Raw genomic sequence first — 23,362 nt, forward strand, 5'->3', positions numbered from 1 at the left:
ACAACAACATGTTACACCTCCAACAAGGAACCATGTCATCAGGAGGGAAAAAAGCTGCAAAGCTGTTTTTTGTTGCACACATTATGTGCATTCATGCTCCTGTGATTCATTGCATCTCATTGACCTCTCGTCTATCTTTTATCCAGCTATGCTGTTATCCATGCAAGTACGTTATTACACCATCCAGCTCAGTAGACTTAAACATGGTTCAACTGAAAGTGGGTCTGGTATTTTCTCTGAGGCAGCTGAAATGATAACAAATCTGACGCGTCAGAAAAGGACAGAAATACTTGCGGCCTTTGTGATGTGCAGAATTGTGCCAAGGAGAAGATAAGAACCAGACTGTGTCTGTGTGTGATCAATCTTAATTTACAGATGCATTTTTGTCTGCTGTGTGTATGAATGGGTTTGATTTTGTTAATGATTGTATTAGGATGCAGAAGCACTGTTACAGCGAGTTTGAATGTGGAACTGTTACCAGCAGCTGGCTTCCTGTGTAAAAAAAACATTGGGAACAGTTTGCTTGGCTTTGTCCCACAGTAACAAAATATTCCCCATAAATCTCTTCACTTTCCTTTAAAGTTTTTTGGGTAAAATATCGTTTTCAAATTAAACCACTGAAACAGAAGAGACTTCAGAAAGATGAAGTCTGCATATGAACTGTTTTTAATCTTCTTTTTTTTTTTTTCCTTTTCAAATTTCTTTCCAGTCCAAAATATTCTTATAACGTCTCCACGTATATAAACTCAAACATTTCCATGCTGCTGAAATGACGTGAAACCCCCCTGCAGCCTCACGTCTGTGACATTGTCTCACTGGGAAAGGTCATGGAAAGGTTATCGACTCCACCAGAGCACACAGAAACTGACAAACACGCCTGGAAAAAAAGGGCAGCGCTACTAAAGCAAACAAAGAAAACACGATGTTCAGGGATCAAATGCTCACATCGATTGTAATGTATAGAACAGTAAGAAATTCTACTTTTGAACTGCAGTGCAAAGCCTTGTCAGGTAAATAAGAAAACACAAAGTATGATCCTACACGAGGACGTTACCGACACAGGTCAACGCCTCTGCTTTCTACCGTGATCAATGAAGGTCAGAAGACGCTGTGCGTGGCTACCAGACGAAACATACATGGATTTTCTGAAGTATAGAGATAAAAAAAACAACATGTCATATTCATGACTAGGAGCAGAGCCACATCTCAATTAAGATAAATGTTTTCACTGTTATTATGGGGAAAATGTCAATGCAGAATGGAAACGAATTAACTTTAAACTTGATTACACTTTCTTTACTAAAACATACATTTGAAAGACGAAAAAAATTAAGTCAGGACAAATCACAATTATAAAAGAAATAAAGTAATTTCTCACAGTTTTGTTTATTTACACTCTCTGGTAACAGCGGCGCTTCCAGCCTAAACTCCTAAACTCATATAATACGAACCAAAGTGTGTGCTGTATACTTTACCTGCCCTTCATTTTTTTAGTTTGAAAGTACATGTCTCCATTTTTTTTTTTCAATTATCCATTTCTTCAGGACTATGATGGAGCGTGATGGACTTGTGTTAACAGAGGTATATCACTCCTCTCCCAATCAGATGGAGGAGAAGGCACCAAAATCAAAAAGTTACTCAGAGGAATGAGCCGCCTCGTGTTTACTCTTTAACAAAGATACATGTGGACGAAACAACATGTTGCCACTCTGTAGACATGACACCAGATATTCATCTGAATCTGAGAGCCATCCTTCACAGAGATGGTTGAACAAAAAGAAAAGAAAACTTCTATAGAAACTGCTATAGAAATTTTATTTCATTTGCAGAGTCACAAACAGAGAAATTTTAAAGGAGCTTTTTATATGCTAATCACCATGTCACCATAAATGTTGGCCTTTAAAACAACGTTATTTGCACATTGGAATAAATATCCAATTTGTTTTATCTTGATATTCTCACTGTGGCCTTACTACAGCTCTTACATTTCCTGCATCTCTTCCTTTCTCCTTGTAGTGTTTTTCTCACTCTCCTTTCCTCTGTCACTTTGAAACAATCTGAAGCCGGCGAGAGGACCGACTGCACACATTGCCATAGCAACACAGTCTTAATGATCGCAACAAGCCTGACCTGAAGATTCCATTTGAGAGCGCCGGGGGGGGGGGGGGGGGGGTGTGTGTGAAGGAGTGTGAAGCCATAGCCCAATTGACTCCTCAGTTTTACCCGTTAATTTGCCTCCCTCCCTGTTGTCCCTATACTTAATCATCAGTGGCTGCACTCTTCTTTTTTTTTTTACTGCGGCCAATAATGAGGCTGAAAAGACACTCGATCGTGCAGGTTGGCCTGACATGTTTGATAACTACAATGGAGGGATCTCATCAAACTGCTTAACGCTCAGATGTTTTTGCCATACGCTCACAGATGGTGTGTCTCAGTGGTACAAAAGTGGCAAAAACACTCAGGGACTCAGGTCTTATTGTTGTCTGATTATAGTTGATGACCATCATCTCAAAATTTCATTTGAAGGACACATATAATTGAAAATGTAACATATTGATGAAAACTAAAAGCAATTTTGTTGCTAATATTCATAGGGGGAAAGAAAATCAACAGTTAAGCTTTAAAAGTACCGGTAATTGAATAAATTCCCCTTGAGCCATTTTAGGGATCTATTTGTGGACCCCACAAAAGTGTATCTAATATTACAGGTTGGGGAAAGATGTGTAAATATTTTGACGCCATTGGGGGCTTGCATTTTGAATAATTTTGTGTTGACAACAACCAGAAAGCAGGATCACGTAACACCAGTTTTAATTGCATTACATTGGCTCCATGTGTCTTTCAGAATTGGTTTAAAGACTCTTTTAATGTTGTTGTTGGGTTTTTTTTAAAGTCTTACTGGTCTTCCGCCTTCTTATCTTACACATTTACTTTTATCTTATGAACCATAGTGAACCCTCAGGTCCTCCAGCACCGGCGTTTGAAATCATTCCCACCATGAACACAAAAACCTGCGGTGAGGCTGCTTTTCATCACCTCATTTCTGGAGCAGACTGCCGGAGAACCTGAGGGCTGCAGAGAATGTTCATATTTTTAAAAGCGTGCTCACCAATAATTTCCACCCTTGTGAACAATTACAACGATAAAACCAAACATGTTGAATACCAACATTTTGATTTAAATAGGAAATGTGTTTTTCCTGCTGACATTAAAGGGGTCATATTATCCAGCTCTTCAACAATTTCACATGGGTCTTGTTGGTCCAGAAAAGTTGTATTAAAGGTTTATTCCCCCGAATCCAACATTTCCTTGATTTTCCCCCATTTGAATATTGGATCATAGGAGATGCATTCAGAATCTGCTGTGTCCATGTGAGCTGGACTGGCTCCGCCCACACATGCCCATCCTGGAAAGAGGAAGTACTTCCTCTCGTGGTGCCATGTGCCAGAGCAGAGCTGCCTGATTGTGGAAGTGTCAAAGAGAGGAGCCTATCTTGATTTGAATTGGCTAAACCCCTGATGACACTACATAGGGTTTGATTTCTGATTGGCTGGTTGGAGCAACACACTTTTTAAATATTGAAACAAGCCAGGGGGCGAGATGACTGACACCCTTCATTTCTGAGGCGTCATTCCCAGGTATTGGGACACATATTACTGTTGGAAAACCATGAGAAAGTACATTTTGCACAATGTGACCCCTTTAAGAAATAATCACTCCGATCAGCAGTTAAACTTTTCTTCTCTTTCTATCTGACCCTCTATTGGCCTCATGTTCATCCTCACTCTTCTTCTTCCTTTCTCCCTGTACCTACCTATCATGTGTCCATCAGTCCTGTGGCATCACCTCACATGCTGTTTTCTGTCTATTTCTGCTGAGCCGTCTTGATTTTCTTCTGTGGATCACTCGTGAACATACATTTAAGTTGGTGCAGACCTCAACCAGCCATACAGTTAGCAGTGTGTTCATGGCCTAATTAGAGAGACATTGAATTCCCTGCACAGCTCACCCTCTGTTTTTCTAACATATACTCTGTTTAACACAGACTATTTCACAATGTACTTGCTGCCATTGTTTTCTCCAAAAACACAAAATATGGCGCAGGTTAATGACATCCACTGTGCTGTGAGAAAGGTATAGCAACATTTAAAGTGCGTATCGCGCACATTCACGCCCACAGGCAATTTACAGTGACCTGTTAACCACACGTGCGTATTTTTTTAGGAGTGTAGGGACTATGTTCTGGTATTATATGAAATGTTGTGTGAAATGTGTTGTACAATCTGTCACTGGTTTGCCCAGCCTTTCGTGAATTCTCTTATTGTCATCAATTTACAGTCATTAGTTAGAAGAGGACTGCACAGTGGTTACCGTTCTCACATCAATGAGAACGTTGTGGGTTCATACAGGCCAGGCCTTCAGGTTTGTTTGCATGTTTGTGTGTCTGTACATTTTTTCCATGTGTGGGTTTACACTAGTTTCCCTCCACATTCCAAAAACATTCATGTGAGGTTAATTGGTGACTCTAAATTGTGAGCAATATTGAAGACAGAAGAAATAAGTTAGAAATGCAGAAAGTAACAAAGTATGATCAGTGGCTTCACAAAAGGATGATCATCATCATAACTTCTTCACTCTGTCCTAAATGAAACCTTCCTTGTAAAACCAAACCAAATTTGACTTCATCCAATGTTTTGTTTTGTTTTTCTCACTGAAGCAAAACCATCTTTGAAATTATTTAATTTCCATAATTAGCATGAAATGGTCCTGAGTGTAGCTGCTCGTTATATAATTGTCAAGTTCTATTCATTTGGTTTTAAACAAAATTGAATTGTGAAAACTTCTTATGATGCTGTCTTCAGAAAGTTTGAAAATAGCACCATCCCACACAGGCATGTTCAATAATTGAAGGACTTATGACTTGTGATATACATATTGTTGGGGCATATTTTGGAGTGGCTGTGTCTCAGTTATTAGAGCGACTTGTCTTCAAATTCCGGCATTGGCGGCCTGATACACCATCTCGTCCATATGGTGAAGTGTCATTGACACTGGACTCAAAGTTTCTCTCAGGGATTTGTGAGCTCTTTGCACAGCAGCTGTCACCATCGATGTGTGTGTGTGTGTGTGTGTGTGTGTGTGTGTGTGTGTGTGTGTGTGTGTGTGTGTGTGTGTGTGTGTGTGTGTGTGTGTGTGTGTGTGTGTGTGTGTGTGTGTTGTGTGTGTGTGTGTGTGTGTGTGTGTGTGTGTGTGTGTGTGTGTGTGTGTGTGTGTGTGTGTGTGTGTGTGTGTGTGTGTGTGTGTGTGTGTGTGACGGATCATGTCAAGCAGGTCGTTACTGCTGGAGCTGTAAAATGAGCTTTGGTCAGGTTTCTTTTGAAAACAGTGGTTGTTTATTAGGTGTTTTGACACTTTTGAATTTATTAAACATTGAAGTGCCTCCGGACAGGAAATCTCTTTAGTTTAGTACCATGATGTACTAATATTATCTCAAGTGACACGTCATTTAGAAAACAAATCTAAGCTCCACAGTCTGAATTGGCAAGTAGTTTGCTCACCATTTACTCATGTGTTGCTGTGAGAGACTTATTTTGAGGCGCCTTCAGGGGCAACTGGTCATTAAGGGGCAGGTGGGGCTGAGCGTCACCTGGTGTCATCAGAAAGGACTGCATGCAAAGTATGCTATTCATTCTTTAAGATTGTCTACAATATATTCTTGTCAGTGAATAAAACGTCCTCCTAAATTGCACATAATTAGTGTGTGAGGACTACATTCCCTGGTTATTGGCCTCATATTGCTGCCTCAGGCTGTTTCTTCTCCTGATCCACACCGATGGTGTTTGAGTGGGTCGAGCTCCTCTCTCGAGTGTGTATTGCATGCAGTGCAGTGCAAGTGTAAGTGTGCATGCTCGGGCTGTGGCAACTTTCATTCAGTTCACGTAATTTCTATGCCAAGTGGGGCTTGAAGCCCGAAGCCCCACTGACAACGTCATTTAGAAGCTCACAGCTGATTGGCTGGTGCTGATTCACAAATACCAGCTTGTGAGCAGCACCAGCTAAGAATAAAAATGAATTGGGTTGATTATTTATTGGTTGATTGATTATTTTGACAGTTATTATTTATATTATTTATTTAGATATTCATTTATTGCAGGTGGTCTATTGGTAGAATTTTCGTCTTTGAAACAGCAGATCCAGGTTCCATTGCCATTCATAATTTTTTATTTCATTCATTTATTCTTTGGGATCACCTATTTCCAGTGCAGAACCTTTTCACTGGATCAGCACTTATATAGTCATCATAATGTTGTGGCGAAAAAGTTGTGCAGCCACTTTACTTTGGCATTCAGTGATGCCACTAGACCTGAAATAATATCTTGCGCCACCAAGTATTTACATATAGAAGCACCACGAGGCACATAACCTTTACAGCTGAAAGAGCAATTATCTCATTTGTTTTGTGATTGAGTCTGAAGTCACCTCACACACTCTGCAGGCTGATGTCTGCTGATATGGAATAACGTCTGTTAAACAGATTAAAAGCTTGCAGTGCTTTACTGATCAATGTGTAATACAGTCACCATCTCTGCTGAACTGCTGTAGTTTGTAATCACACAAGCTGGTTAAAGGATTTATCCTTGCTTGTGTTAGTGGGTATAAGCCCCTGATTATAATTCACAAGTGTGAATAAAATGTGATTGTGGTCTTCCACTTTATATTCTGATTTTTGCTTGTTGTAAGAGCCACGTGGGCCGTCCTAACTGCTTTTAATCATTAATTGTGATATTGCAAATCACCATGAAATGCAATCATTTATTGTGGATTTGCAATGTGGCAGTAGGGGAGGAGATGGTGTAATAGTTTCATGATTTTTTTGCTCTTTCTCTTATCAAGAAATATGAGCGAATATTGTGTTTTAAAATAATTGAACATGTACCAATGATTGAAGTCCTCCTCTTACTGTGTAATCAAATTATCCACCAGCTCCGTCTATAATTGAGCTCAGCTGTTTGCTGTGCTTTCGGTTCAACAGGGCTACCACCACCTTGAATTTATCTTTGTGATTCATGCAGGTTTGAAGAAAGAAAAACAAACTCATCAAGAAAGACTGCAGGCAGTTTGGTGTGATCAATCGGGTCGACCAGAGTAACTTATTAAGTCTGCTTGGTTCTTGTTGCTTGTTATTGTACAGAGACGTGGTTCACTTGTGACATTAATAAGGTGAACAGTTTTCTTCATTTCATTTTCATTGCATTTATTTATTTAAAACGGACCGTGTACAATTTAACATAAATGTTGCCATTTGATGCATTGTACCAGATATAGCCAGAGGCTAATTCGCATCTTGCAGTCCCATGGCAAGTAAAAGACCATTTACAAACAAACATTCACAGGGCAATGTTTAACACTCATACCGAGACACGAAACAACACAAAAAAATTAAATTACCCTGACAATCCCTGCCCACCCCCCACATCAACCAGACAAGACAACATTAAAAATCCCAAATAAAGCCAGTACTGGCACACACGCACACATTGATTGTGGAAGACCACAATCACATTTTATTCATGTGTGTGCTGTCAATCATGAATCACATTTAATCAGAATTTCGAAGTAGTACAGCTGTTATTCAATAGCATAACATGTTATATGGTAGCATTTAATATAAATGATTCTCCCCCTGGTGATTTTAGTTGAGTGAAATTTAGTTCCTTTTCCCTAAGGGAGATTATTCCCCTGCATTTGAGCCAGGTTATTCATGCTTGAACTGAAATACACTGGGAGCAGTTGGCTATCTCAGAGTAGCACCCAGGGAGCAGTCTGAGGCCTCGAGCTCTGGGACAAGCAATTATTTCACTTTCTTCACCTCAGTCTCTTCAAATGAACACGTCACATACTTCCTAAATTTGTTTAAGTCATATCTGCTAGTTGGTAAAAGTGTCAATGCTGTAATGAACATTATTTTAATGTGATAAAGAGGTGAGCACTTTTTCTTCACAGCAAGAAGCTACTCAGTTGGTGCATTTTTGGTGTGGATAAATTTGCCATTCACATGTATGCATTTATGTATGCAACCGTCCCATCTCCTATTGAAGGCAGGGGCAGGTAATCCAAAGAGTTTACAACGAATTCCAATGTGAGAGATCCTTTTCTCTGTGAGCTTTTTTATTTCCCACCTGAAGCAATTTGTGAAGTGTGATTGTGAATCTGGCAGCCTCAGATGGAGCTCTAAGGAGCAGCAGTCAGCTCTGTGGTTTGTCATAAATAACACGACAGCGAGATGAGGCAGTCACTCCGGCAACCCTTTGGAGTTTGCACTGATTTGAAAAGCTGTCTCCTGTGCATCGGTGTTATTTCGAATAAAACAGTAGTACGTGATTTTTTTAGTACCTGAAATTTAAGTGCTACAACAGAGCGCCTCAAAGATTTCTTCCGTCTTTTGGTTGGAGTGCCTGCATGAGCTTGTCAATGAAGGAACCTGTCAGGGCGTCATAGCTGGGCTGGATGGCAAAATCTTAAATGAATGACAGCGAAGATATCATCCTCTCCTCCCAACATCCTGATCAGATTATTAAGGCCTTTTTATCCATCTCTCTCTGTGTCTCCCATCCTCTCCAAGAGCTCAGTAAATAAAGAGATGAGCCACCACCGTGCTGTGGAGTATATCTAATAATGTTGCACTCTAAAGGCCCTCAGCCCTCTCAACAGATGTTACTTCCTCTCGTCCGTCTCGTGTAGGATATCCATCAAGCTTGATGAGTCAAGTTCAGGCAGCTATCAACAAATCGAATTTATTGACATGCATCAGCATATGCAGCATTTGTTGTCCCTTTTGTACAAACTGCACCAGTGGTTTTGAAAGTGCGACAGGAAAATGTGGTTTGAGAGGGGGAAGTCTTTTCCGAGGATGATTTTTTTTTTCTTTCTTTCTTTCAAACCTTCTCCCACACTTGCAGAACACGTGGATGACACCACAGCTGCTTCAGTACATTTATAGTAAGACAGCACGACATAGCGAGCTCCAGGTTTTCACAGAGATGATTGAAAATGTCAGACACCGCCCTCTCTGAATTTCCACAGTGTCTGTAAATGGCGAGCCCACTGGCCGCCTCTGCAATACAGAGGTGCAATACAACAACATGGCGCCTTCAGTCTGTCGTTTGTTTTACACACTTTGAAAAATCAAACAAACAAACAAAGTAGCACCTTTCTTCACCTGTTGTTATTGATTTGGATAGTTCAATTCAATTCAACTAGCTAAATACGAAGCGGATCAGTATGCAGAATCCTGATCTTAGAATGATATATATTTCCAATTTGCTGTATATGTCAACGATTGGAAAATAACAGCAAAGAAAGAAAAGAATGTAGAAGAAATTAAATTTGAGAAATTGTTGAAATTGAATAGGAGTTTAAGAGCATTGTATTGCTTTGTTTTTCAATAGAAGCCATTTAAATAGATAATATAACAAAAGAGTCAAAACAACAGGTCATTCATCATTTGTTCCAATTTATTGTATCTTAAGTGTTAGATTGTCACAAAAGCTGTCAGGAACTGTGGGCTGACAGTAACCAATAAACACCGATAGATGTATAGACAATCAACCTCCCAATGTTGGCAGGTATTGAACATGCCATTGTTGATGACATGGATTTAAAAAAGAATAACAGCAGCACAAGACAAACTATAAAGTCCTATATGACTTCCTCACAAAGATCACATGTGGCATTTTACAGTGACGTATCCAGCTGTACAGCTCCAGCTGACCCCAACTGGCTTTAATGTGAGGTGGTGGATTTTCACAGTTTTTTAATTTTCAAATATTTTTTCATTTTCCTCCATAAACTCCCCTTTGACCTCTGCAATTATGTTTCATTTCAGTGAATTATTTAATCTGCAGCAGTTTGGACTTGTACATTTCAGTCGTTGTGATTTTTTCTTTTTTTCATTCTTATGGTTTCATGTTATCTGTATTTTCTCACGTTTTTGTCATATTATGTGCTGAATTTTAAAGTTAGTTGGACATTGTGTCTGCACGTGGCCATGACTGTGCCTCCTGGACGGTTTCCATTTAGAAATCTGCCGGTATGTTATTGGCGAATCTTCCCAAATCCACCATTGAGTAATATATCATCCTGTTCGGGCCAAAACGAGCCTCTGCACACAGATCACGTTTTCCCCCTGCTGCTCTGTTTTGGTCACTGAAACAGAGAAATCCTCTACATCAAGTACCATCCCGCATAAGTGTGATCTTTCTATCTCTCTATATTTACAAGCGGAGCGTCTGTGACCAGTGGCTCTTTAGCTCTTCTATAGTGGCTCATTGTAGTATCTTTCTTTCTATTTTTTAAATTTATTATTTCTTTTTACCAAATGCAGGCCCACGGTACAATCGGCTTTTCCCAGGACTTTAGTTTTGATCTTATTTTCAATTTTATTGCACAGCCCTTCAAAAAACTGATAGTGTAGTTTGAAGTGGCAAATGTGACACAGAAATAAAGGGATGGCTCATTAGTCTGTCAACTAAAATGTGCACCACATCATAATATGTCACCTGCCTGTTGAGAGATTAATGTTGAAATTCCAACCTCATGCATCAGTGAGCAAGCCTTGGATGAATCTAAGTAAAGAGATGTCTTGCAATTCAGTGCAGACAGACTGTCGGGACTTTTACAGCCAACAGTGCTTGTTCACATGGATGTTTGTGGGGAGAAAGTCATGTTGTAAAAACTAAACAACAGCTAAAACTAAACAACAGCTAAAACAGCTCAGAATGGCAATAAAATATATGCGGTTCTTTGACTGAAACAGCTAAAAATGATGATGGCATATCTGTGTTTTTTAATTCTGCTTCTTATGTGTCATAAATGCAACCTAAGCCACATTTTTGGTTATGTACAACAAAACTACCCTTTATTTGTAGTTTATAGGGTGTCTTATTTCAATTTTGATGGTTAATTATGAAACTGCCCAGTGTAATGGCCGTGGTTCTTAGTGTTTATGACTTCCATAAATGCAACATGTCCCATGGCTTTGGTACATATGTATTTAAAGGCTGTGTTGTCTTCCGAGGTGAAACGTGTTTTGAAGCTCCAGGTTGAATTTTATCTGGTGGATCGTTGGCAGAAATTTCTCTTCCTGTGGTAAAGGCAGCAGCCCTCTGGTCCAGCATATGAGTGCAGGGCTGGAGAAAGAACTGAAGACTGCAGAGTGGAGTGAAGGATGCTGGTACTCTAAATATACCACAGAGAGAGCACAGAGACGGAAGACTTGTACCGCTGTGGACGGAAGCTGATGAATGGTTTCTCCCTGTCGGGAGCGGCACTTTAAATCATTCCTTGTGTGTCGGTATTGATTCTGTCTGATTCGCACAGGCTTGTCTGTGTGGGTTAGTGGATACAAATGTGTGTTTACCTAAAGCTTAAAAAGTCCTTTAATCCCTCCACTTCTCTCCTCAGAAACTAAAGCCGAGCTTGAGGATCTCATGGCAGACATCAAGAAGTTGGCCAACAAAGTGCGCTCTAAATTAAAGAGTGAGTATATAATTTCTCTTCCTCGAGATCCAAGTAATGATTAACCTCTCAGTCAGATCTTTCTCTCTTTTGTTCTTCTGGTTTCTGTTTTAAATAATTACACATTCAAGTCAAATCAAACCAAAGCTTTATTTGTATCGTACTTTTCATACAGTTTTTGTAACACAAAGTGCTTCATATACTTTAAAAAGAGAAATAAAATGCAAATACACTGCTCCCACTAGACACACACACACACACACACACACACACACACACACACACACACACACACACACACACACACACACACACACACACACACACACACACACACACACCTCCCGCTCAACTACCAACTCAAAGGGGCCAACCACATTAAGAGGTGCCACAGCCTGCAGCTCTCGGGGCCATATTGAGACAGTAGGCTTTGAGGTATTAGTAATTTTTGCCAAAAAAAAAAAATGTATTGTATTAAATGCATTGTTTGGAGTGTGAGGGGGCTGATACCCACTAACACCACAAAAAAGTAAAACATAATGTCAATATGTTAGTCAAAACTTTTTTCATGCATAATTTGCTGTTACACTGAACTTCTGTTTACTGGTGGAGGAATGACTCTTTAGCTAAATCACTCCTCCTGACAGCAACATGAAAGATGATAAACCGTGAATAATTTAAACATTTGCTTCGGTTCACAATGATGCAAATAGAAGAGCTGTAGTCTGCATGTTGGTACTTTATTTCAGCTGTTTATTGCTGTTCCTTCTCATCCTCATTTTTGCATCAGGATAAGATTCAAGGTTAAAATATTGGGGATTAAATTAGAATAATAATAACCTAATTCCTTTAATTTAACCTAATAATTTAATTCCTTGGACAAAACTTTGAAATTGGAAATTCACTCCCTCTGCTGACCGGTCACCACTGTTGTTACCTGAACAAGCCCCTTCACCGGCAGCTGATCAGATTGTGTCGGGAAGGTCATCCGGTAAAGATGTTGATGAGGGCTGATATATCCAGTCCTGAGCATTCAGCTTAGTGCTCTTTATAAAGCCCACCTCATTGAGTTGTTTTCCCAAGGAATGACTTAGTGATTTCAATATGTTTTTTTAACACGATCAGGCTTGGGCTTGCACAACACTGTTTGAATATGACGATTGCTGTTCATTCTCGTATTTGATTACATGGTTCTTAGTGTTGTGAAAATATGCAGTCACGGTAAATATCTGGGGTCTTGATGAGGATATCCTGACTCTCGAATACTACATAGAGAGGTGGCATGACTCTGTTGTTTATTGGGCGGGATACGATGTCCCCCGTGCCCTCCAAGCTGGGCTGAGAGGATAACAAGCGAGGCACAGACCGCCAGAGAAATGCATCGGCTCTGGCAGCTGACAGACAACTTCGTTTACACTCGTCGATTCGCTGCTGCAGTGGACCGACTGATTAGTGTCATTCGCTGCTGAGGTGGTGGTTGTGGTTCACATGCATGAGTGCGCACAGGGTTTTAGTCACACTCCAGCAAACAGGCTGTTACAGTACCGTACTATTTGCAAGCATAATGAATGATACCACTGCTCGCTCACCTAACACACCTTTTCCAGAGTCTTTGCTCATTATTTATACCTATATTTTTCTGTATTGAGTGTAAGGCTTGTAATATTATAACAAGATTTCTCTGTCATCATCCCACCTATTCCACATAACGAGAACACTTCAAAACAGTTTGTTAGCGCTCTCTCTCTCTCTCTCTCTCTCTCTCTCTCTCTCTCTCTCTCTCTCTCTCTCTCTCTCTCTCACTCTCACTCACTACCCTGTATACATCATTTAGACTAATCATCAAAGTAGCATTCACATGTGGGATTTATTGGTGTTTTTTTAATCATGAAGCCAGATGCCTTGAGATGACTGTAATTGGTGCTTTTGAATTGTAAATATTTATGTGTCATTGCTGAAATCCTGAAGCCTAAAATCTTCTGCCTCCACCACATAAGTGGGTCCTTTAAATGAAACACGCCCATGTGTTTCTCCCAAAGGGCTCAGCTGGTGAAAAGTAGATCATACCACATATCGTACCAAGTACAGTATCTTACAACAAAAAGGGAATAAAATGAGTGCAGAGAATCTGAAGATAATTGCTCCCATACTCTGTCCTGCATGCCTGTGGCCTTCCAGACACACATATGTAGAGCAGACCCTTTTACAAGGCAACTGTGCTGCTTCAGTTTAGATCAGCCAAGACTACAGGACACCTTTGTGTATCTGTACTCTGAGAGAGAAGAAAAGCTCCATCAATTACCATGGTTACTGCTTCATTGATCAGTATGAAGGATTTACTAATCCAACCTCCTTAAAAAGTCATTATCTTGTAACACTAATAATTATGCCACAATTCCAATGTTTTATAAAGAAGAAAAAGGGAGTTCCTTGATTAGCAGCATAACAGATCTCGAACAGGCTTTATGAAATAGTGTCCAAATGTTTGAAGGAAGTGTCTGTATATATTTTAGTATTTTAGTGCACTGAATTTTCTTTATACATTATTGGAAATTCAAACTGACAAACACAATATGTTGTCTCAAGAATTAACAAAGAAAATTGTTGAGATTAAAGACTATTTGCACCATTACAAAAGGTCAATAATAGAGTACGTAATGCCATTATGCAATGCTTCAGCAAATAGGTAATAGGCTACAGCAAATGCAAATGCCTTTTCCTTTTTGTTTGTTTAATAAGGTTATTATATTGTTGGAAAAATCAGCATCGTAATCATCTTGTTTGTATAATGTGAAACAAACATGGGACCTTGTACCTGTATGCTCACAAGCTAAATACTGTTCTGTTCTGTTCGGAGGACCCTGAATTCATACATTCAACAAGGCCATGAAGCTGGTTTAATCATTACCATAATGGTTTTGGAATTATATTCATTCCACAAATCCCTTTTGACATTATCTCTAAATTATTGATATGGCAGAATACATTAAAATAAATGACTGCCACTGCGTTTTTCTGGCACAATCACATCATAATGACTGCTGAGTGACAGGACCTGCTACTGTGTGAGGAAACCATGATGGCTGCATGTAAAAACGCTCTTTGTTTTTTGGGGGGGGGTTTTTGTCAGATGATCAGACGACATGCAATTTTTCCTAAAGTCTCAGCTATATTAGCATCGCTAATGGATTCAGGTTTAGCCGGCAAACTGATGCTAATGTTGGATGTTTCATTAGCACCTTTTTTGAAAATCCTTGCATATGTCATCATTTTGAAACCTTCACAATCACCTATGAGCTGTGATGTTGCCTTGAAAGGTAACCATAATCATTACGTGTGCCAGTTGACGCTGTGTGCAGAGAGACTAAGGAGCACAGTGCATACAGTGATTTCCTTTATGTTTCACTCGGCACCAGCTGCTCTGCAATGACTCTCTGAGGTTTACATGAAAAATATTTTTTATTAAAATCTATCTGATTGTGGCGGCGTCCGGCCCTGGTGGCCTCGGCCCCCGGGGTGGTGCTGCGGGCCCCCCCACAACAGTTCCATTCACATCCAGAGGACAAGCCACACACACACTTCCACTCCTCATTGACGAGATTGTTCTGTTAATTATCAAAATCAAGTTGTTTGCTGTTTTTGTTGTTGTTGTTGTTGTTTTGTTGTTTTTCTTCCTGTTTTTGTTTGTTTGTTGTTGTTTTTGTTTTGTTTTTCATTCTTTTTTTTCTTTCTTTTTCTTTGTTTTCTCTTTGTTTTCTCTTTGTTTTATGTCCTTTTATTTTTGCTTTTGTTATAATTGTTGTGATTATTTTGGTTTTTGCTCTGTTGTTGCTCAGGCTGGTTTAATCTCATGGCAGTTGGAAAATATTTAGATCACTGTGATTACTGTATTATTAAAAAGAAAAAAAATGTATGTAGCTCTAGCAAGGGTATTGTATGTATCTCCCCACCAAGTCTATCTTTCTGTTTTTTCTCTCCTCTCCTCTATCCTTTCACCCCAACCGGTCCATAGAATGCCGCCACCTCTGAGTCTGGTTTCTGCAAAGGTTTCTCCCTGTTGGGGGGAGTTTTTCCTTCCCACAGTCGCAAACACAACTGCTTGCTCATGTGGATATGTTGGGCTTTTCTATTTTCTCTATAAAAGCAAATTGGAATGACTGTAATGTATTTAAAAATGTCTTTCTTTTTTTTTATTAAAAAAAAAACAACAAAGGAAATGTGCACAAAAAAAAAAAAAAAAAAAAAAAAAATATATATATATATATATGATTGTTTTGGGGTTTTTTTCTAAGTAGTGTTATCCAGTCAAGTATTTTGTATCTAGATGAACACTCTGACCTCTGCCATGCAACCACTTATTCTATTTCCAGCATAAGTGACTAATAACCTCATCTGGCTATAATTGTAGTTTTATAAATGGAGAGTGTCCGCTTGATTGCAGGTGTCAGAGTTCTCTGAGGCTGCCGTGGTGAACAATCTCTCTCTCAGTGTGTTGAACACTGATTTAAAGCGTGACAATGACTGACCAGATTACCATGAAATTCACTGTAAATATCCATCGCCCACAGTGATATATTGATTCGGACCTTTTCCTCGAGCATTTGCTTGTGCAACCATCAGCTCAGCCTTCCTCTTAATCAGGTCTTCAGAGTGTGTGAAAAACAAATGGTTGGATTTGAATTTACTGTGCTTGGTTCAAATCTTCTGAGAGTGTCTTCTACCATCTGTAACACCCCCCAAAAAAGCAGTTTTCAATTGCTTTTTTTTTTTCTTGTTTTTTTGTGGAGGTTTTCAGTTTGATGGTAGAGTTCACACAGGGTGCTTCTTCTAACTTTGACCACTCAAAACAAATTGCACTTAATAACAAGGTTTTAGTTGTTTCTGCTTGGGATGATTTGAGCAATGGGTCACATTCATATTATGTCTCGGTCAAACCCAGATGAGGTGTAATGTGAATTGAGGCTTTGGGTTTATCCAGTCAGAAGTGCAAGTGCATCTGGCAAACCCTTCCAGATCAACACTGACAGCTACCTATTTGAGTGTAAAACAAACAAGAGAAAGCACAACCATACTTGTCACTGTGAGACACGGGGAAAACAGCAAAACAAGGCTGAATTTTGAAAGTATCACCATTTTTTGATTATTTTTACCTGGTTTGTGTTTGTGGACAGACCTTTACCCACCTTCACTGTTTGTCCATGGGAGCTAACAGACAAAAATATTATTCCTAATCACAGATTGCTTTGAAATGGCCGACTGGTGCAGAGCAAGAACTGTAGCTTATCAAAACTACAGAACATGCTGCTCTTTATTAACAGAAATATCAATATCAAGCAGAATTCTAGCCGTTCTGTCTTTCACTTGCATCAATCCTTCTCTCTCTCTCTCTCTCTCTGTGTGTGTGTGTGTGTGTGTGTGCACGCGTGCGTGCGTGCGTGCGTGCGTGCGTGCGTGCGTGCGTGCGTGCAGGTATTCAGCAAACCATTGAGCATGAAGAGGGCCAGAACAGGTCGTCAGCTGACCTGAGGATACGTAAAACACAGGTACACTTCATTTGATCTGTCTGTCTGTGATATAAGACAGTTATTTTCACTTCTCCCTGCAATTCAGTTTATTTGAAATGTTGCAAGAAGCATGAGCAGTTCAGTGTTTTCTACCGTGCTGTTTTAAGTGTACCTGATTTTGCCACTTTTCCAGTATTAACTCACTTAATTTTCCTGGAACTAGAGTGTAATATGCAAATGGGACACAGCTCCACTTGAGTATTTCTCACCTCCTCTTCTTTTAACATTGAATTCGCTCATTAATTTAGTGTCTGCTTCTGGCATCGAGCAGGCTTCAGTCAAGTGTTCTGTGTTTTTTTGGGGGGGGGGGTTTCTCCAGCACTCCACACTGTCCCGCAAGTTCGTTGAAGTAATGTCAGAATACAACACCACCCAGTCGGACTACAGGGAGCGCTGCAAGGGACGTATTCAGAGACAGCTGGAGATAAGTGAGTACACCTCGGACACTGCCCCAACCGCCACCCTGCATACCAACTGCACACACGTTGATTTTATGACAATACTTGCACATAATTGATCAGCTTGTGTCAAAAACAAATGTTGCTATATTAAATCACCAGTTGATGGCTCACTCTTCATTCTGATTACTACTGGAGTGATGAACAGACCGAGGAAAGTAGGAGCAAACCTGGAATGCTAATTATTGTCTTAGTGTGTCATGTGGTGCCCTCAGATGCAACATTGGTGGTCTTCATCTATGTCACACCACAGGGAATTAAATGACTTCCTGTCACTCGCTCATTTTCTGTTCTGATACCTTCAGTCTGTCAGTCCAGTCAAATGCTTGTCAGCTTGATCCAAACCTCCGGGCTGGATTGGTGCCTTTGACATATAGTTTGACATGTTATAGATGTGAAAGACTATTATGAATTGTTGCTGGACCATTTTCACTCTGTAGCTCCTGATCCACCCAGAAAAAAAAGGCTTCTGCAGACTAAACATGGTAGTTAAACTGATGATCCTGACTCTGTGGAATACTGTTGCTCCATAACTTCGATTTATTTACAAGAGGAAGTACATTCAAACATAGTGCTGCACATCTAAATGATAAGAGGTGCTTCAACTACAACCAACATCATTTACAATACAATACAACTTGCCAGAAATTGCTTTATTTCAGAACAAAAAAATGCACCCTGCAGACACAAACACTCATTAGTCAGAATTTTTATTTCATATATAAAACCTGTGGAAACCGTGTGGTCTATAAAAGACTTTTGCATGAATATGCAGATAACAGCAAATTTCTCCCAGACTTCACCCCTCTCCATTATGATCCACATTTTTTTCTGTCATTGTTAAAAAATATTCAGCCAATGACAGAGTGTATTCCATTAACTCAACTTCTGCTTCGTAAATGTCAGTTGGTGACTTTTGCCTTGATGATTAGTGTGTGATTGACTGTCTTCCTGTATTGGGCACATGATGGACTGGTGGCACGTCCATGTTTTTCCTGGTCTTTACAAAAGATTATCCCAAAATCTCTACAACTCGAGCCTCGATACAGCAGATATTGGAAGAAGAATGAATTTAACAATGAACAATAAATCTGTATCTTGCTCTTTATATTCATAAAATGGGGTTCGAAGGAATTCAGATCAAGTCTGTTTGATGCCTTTGACTTGTTAAACCTGAGCAGACACAGAAGTGTAAATTAGTGACAACGTGACATTTAACATCGCAATATAGTCATTTCTCCTCGTCATTAATGACACATTTTCAGAAAGGAATACAAAATATGTCTCTATTAATTTTGTTTCCAGTTAAATTTCTGGTTATTCTGTCAATTTCACCTGGAGTTTGTCTGATGTGGTGCGCCAAATCAACGATTCTCACACTCTTAGCTCTTCACAAAGCACATACATCACCAATAATACCCACATTGAGATGCATACGCATGTCAGTCTGACGCAGCTCAGATTGGAGCTTATCTTACTCTTGTCACTTGGTATGTAAAATATGATTTGACAGGTATAAGCAGCAGGGTCAGTGCTCCTGGACCAGGGAGTTGATATGGCCTCTGCCCCAGAATCCTGGCAGACTGCACTATGCCATCTGCCCCCGACAGTCGTCAGACACACACATATAGACAAAAACACACCCGCATGCATTCATGCATGCATACAGAGACTAATGCTCTGACTCACTGAGCAGTAATAGCAGAGGAGCATCACATGGGCAGTTATGTTGCAGGGCAATTGGACGTCTATGTGATTTCCTCTGGCTGTCCGTCAGTTTAGAGTGGACAAATGCAGTGTGTGTGTGTGTGTGTGTGTGTGTGTGTGTGTGTGTGTGTGTGTGTGTGTGTGTGTGTGTGTGTGTGTGTGTGTGTGTGTGTGTGTGTGTGTGTGTGTGTGTGTGTGTGTGTGTGTGTGTGTGTGTGTGTCAGACCTCCATCCATTGTTTGTATGCCAAATGTATTTCTGTTAAAAGAACAACAGTGCACTCTATGGGGTTAATCAAAGGACTAACACAAATCCTCTTCTTATAGTTGACATACACACACTTACCTGACTCACTTTTTGCTTGAGCTCCTCCAGATCCATTTGGATTTGATTTGTCAGCTGGTGGAGTCACAGGAGGCCTGAACTGAGATCACCTGTCGTCAGGGAAGGGATTAGATGCAGACGAAGGGCACAGAGAAGGAATGGAAGCACAAAAAGGAGCAGGAAAATCATGTATGAGGCAGATAAAAGAAAGGCAACAATGTGGACTTTGTAGACAAGAAGACATTCACAAATCTCTAGTTTTTCACTTGTGGTTTCATTAAGTCAATGCTTTCATCCAATGCATTGACGTTTCTTTTACATGATACTACAAAAACGGCTATATTTCCACTTTGAACACTTTTTCCAACGAATCAATAACATTGTGTCACACGCACAGCTTGTCTGGTCTGTCAGATGGATTATTGATGTTTGCTCTTCACCTCTGCTGCACCAACCTGCTGAATATAGACACAAGAGGAAAATTGAAGTGGAACTGAATGTACAATAAACATATTTTTGTTAAAGGCAGCATTTTTGCTCCGGTTTGCATAACAACCGAGTTCACAACAGACGGTATCACCTTGAATCCAAATGACTCTGCTATTTATTATTTCGAGAGGTAGAAATATACAAGCTTGACAAGGTTTCGTGTACACATTTCCCAAACCGGGGACTTAAACTTGCACATACAACTACAAACATTCACAAATCAATGGATCCACTGTGGCATTTTCATGCACACCGTCCTCGTTTACAAATGTATAGTTTACCTCTGACAATGATTTTTAAAAAAAAACGCACTCCCCTCAACTTTCGTCCACACAAGAATTCAAATTAAAAAGAGCTCAAAACATTCATGCGTCACCTGATTGTGCCTGCTCCCTTACAAATGATCTGGAACACTAATCTGCACCAACACCCAGTAAAACATCTGTGACAGGCCATGATGTCACCCATAGTGAAATGTAAACTGACACAAAAAAATATCTCTTAAACGGTTGATCGACAAAGCCGCATATAAGACATGTATTGGCTTTTATACTCTGGGAGCATGTAGGCTGGCCCACTGGGATGATGCGGCTTCCTCATAAGCATTGCATGGTCTCTTTGACTTTTTATACTTACATTTTGTTTCTCAGTGGACATTCCTTAGGCTGTGAGAATAGCGTTCACAGTGCCAGAGGCAAACAGGGAGACACAACAAATTCTGCTTGTGTAACAGCATGGCAATACTCGTGTGCCAGTGAGTGAAATGTAAAAAGAAATAATGCCTGATTTCTCATCCTTGTGCAGGGAAAAATGATGCAAAGTTCAGCACAAGAATCGATGGCTGCTTTTGCATTTAATGCCTGAACGTTTGTGTTGTCTTTTACCTGGTTCCTTAGGGTTTTGCTTCATTTGAGCTGTTTAATAATAGCAATGATATTGTTACTGGTAGCAGCACAGTATTAACAATTCAATAACCCATAAACAATAAGGGTAAAGTGAGTTTTCCAGGTTTTATATTAGATTTCTCAGGAATTGGGTCTCCATGGTAACAAATAAGAGCCTCCCTCAGAGCCTGTCAAGGATTTTGAAAAAAGTGTGTGTGCATGTGTGAGAAAACAAGGGATTTGTCACATAATGCACATAATGCCTTCATTCTTTTGTTGTTTTTTTTTTTTTTTCCACAATTATCTGTAACTCATTGTCACTCATCTCCGTCTTTCAATTCTCACTCTGATTTAATGTCATAGTGTTTGACCCAACCATAGAGCTTTTGTCTGACGTGCAGAGCAGATTGGGAATTGATCACTGTGATGGTGGTCCTCTCACTCCTCACTGTGTTCGCCCCTTGTCGTCTCATTTGTCAAACTGTGAGATACAATTGCTGAATATAAGCATATTCTGGGCATAGTGTTGTATTGAAACCATGTGACCCGTTAATTACAACAAGACAGTGACCGGCTGCTTTGATTTGGATGTGAGTCTTAGGTTACATATAATATCCTCAATATTTGAAGAAAGAAATGTACCTGAAGAAAAACAGCACATATGGGATTGTGTGTGTTCTTGCACTGGGAAATGCTAGTGAGCGTGCTCATCAGTATTCCACTCATGAAAGTAATCATGGGTTCTGAATCTGGACCATTATCTGTCACCATCAACATGCCTGCTCTACCACTGAGGCCCGGCCACCACACCAACCCCCTTTCTTCATCACACATGCTCTGATTAGGTCAAGAATTCAGGTCTTGTAGTTGCATCTGAAAGTGAATATGAGCCACAGCTGCCTGAAGTCCATCAAAGAGGAAAACGTAGAGCCGTATTTGACAATGCTGGTTGAGTAGTGCCAATCATCCATCTAGATTCTCGACCACTTTATGTTGCAGCAGAGGAGCTGGAGCATGATGATGGGTGAAGGCAGGTCGCCAGTCTATAACAGGAAAAACACACAGATACACCTTTTAATGTGGAGACACCGATTTACCTCACATGCATGTTTTTGAATTGTTGAAGGAAACTCGAGTATCTGTCAAAAACACACGCACTCACATGGAGCACCTGAAAACTTTAGGTAAAAGGAAACCGAAGCCCAGAATCAAAACAAGGTTTGTTTTCATTTATTTTTTCATTTTGTTTTTTAATGTGAAGCCATAGTCCTGAATACTAAACCTTTTTTTTTTGTGCAACATCTTCGCCAATTTATAACGTTGTGGGAATTTCCCATCAGGTAATTCCTGCAAGAACATGCAATGTAACTTTTCTCTGCAACGGTGATAAAATTATCCCAACTTCATATTTAACTCATGAAGACCTTTCAGCTTTTGTTATTTTAGCTCTGTCTTCTAATTATTTTCACTACACTTTCATGATTTTTGTTTGTCTTTTTTTTTTTTGCCTGATTGACTTATTCAGTGTTTTTTTCTCATTCAGCATCTGTTGCATTGATAGTATTTGATGGTGTGAAACGACTTTTTTTTGCTACAATGCACTGCACACCGACCGTGCTCTGTCATCCCCATAAATTGTGCTTCCCATCTTCCTATATGTTCATCTTCCTGTTAATGTTTCTGCTTCTTATCTTTGTTTTCTCCCAGATGTCTGTCTCTAAATTTGGTTGCTGTTTTGACTCGTATATTTCTGTTGACCTAGGTTTTTTTGTTTTTTTGTTGTTGTTTTTTTGGGAGGAGGAGGGGGGGGGGGGTTTGGTCTTGATTAAAGATTAATTTTGTGTAGTTCGTTGTCTGTGTTTGTATTCTTACCTGTGTACCTGAAAATAACTCGACTTGCTTGCTGTTTGGCCTTGTTTCTTTGTGCTCCGCGGATCAGTACTACTCTCAAAATGTCAAACACTTCTTTTAAACAGTCAAGCAAACTTTGCTAATTTCCCAGAAGAGCTGCAGCGTGAGTGGTCTTGAATCATTTTACAATAACAGATTAAGGTCATAAGTTAATACACCTCATTAGTATGCCGACTCAGGAAAAATTATGTCAGCTATCAAGAGCAATTTTATCTTCTTTTTATTCTTGATACGAAACATTGAAATAACTCTCATAGAGAAATTGTTATGATTTCATTACAGTCGTGAACTCTACTGAGGATAAGTGCATAAAGTAGTTTCTTTCGCTTTGTTTTAGGGTTAGTTGAAGAACTGCTGTCTCACTATCCCTGTATCAGGAGCTTTTATTATAGCTATTGTTAGTTTTGATGATAGCTACGATGCCAGAGGTGTATGACCTCTAATAATGAACCATTTTTATTGAGTGACTCCTAAATACATCAACCAATGGTTGATGGTAACAATTCAA

General features: G+C 39.7%; 1 protein-coding gene across 1 annotated transcript in view; it reads left to right on the top strand.

Moving 5' to 3' along the window:
• stx1a (syntaxin 1A (brain)) overlaps positions 1 to 23,362 on the top strand; it is a 71,404-nt gene that overhangs the window by 35,444 nt on the left and 12,598 nt on the right. The window contains exons 4-6 of the mRNA XM_080512027.1: positions 11,464 to 11,538; positions 16,987 to 17,060; positions 17,401 to 17,509. Of these exons, the coding sequence (XP_080368153.1) occupies positions 11,464 to 11,538; positions 16,987 to 17,060; positions 17,401 to 17,509 (258 nt within the window). The remainder of the gene's footprint in view (positions 1 to 11,463; positions 11,539 to 16,986; positions 17,061 to 17,400; positions 17,510 to 23,362) is intronic.

The sequence above is a fragment of the Blennius ocellaris genome, assembly GCF_963422515.1.
Source record: "Blennius ocellaris genome assembly, chromosome: 2".
NCBI lineage: Eukaryota > Metazoa > Chordata > Actinopteri > Blenniiformes > Blenniidae > Blennius > Blennius ocellaris.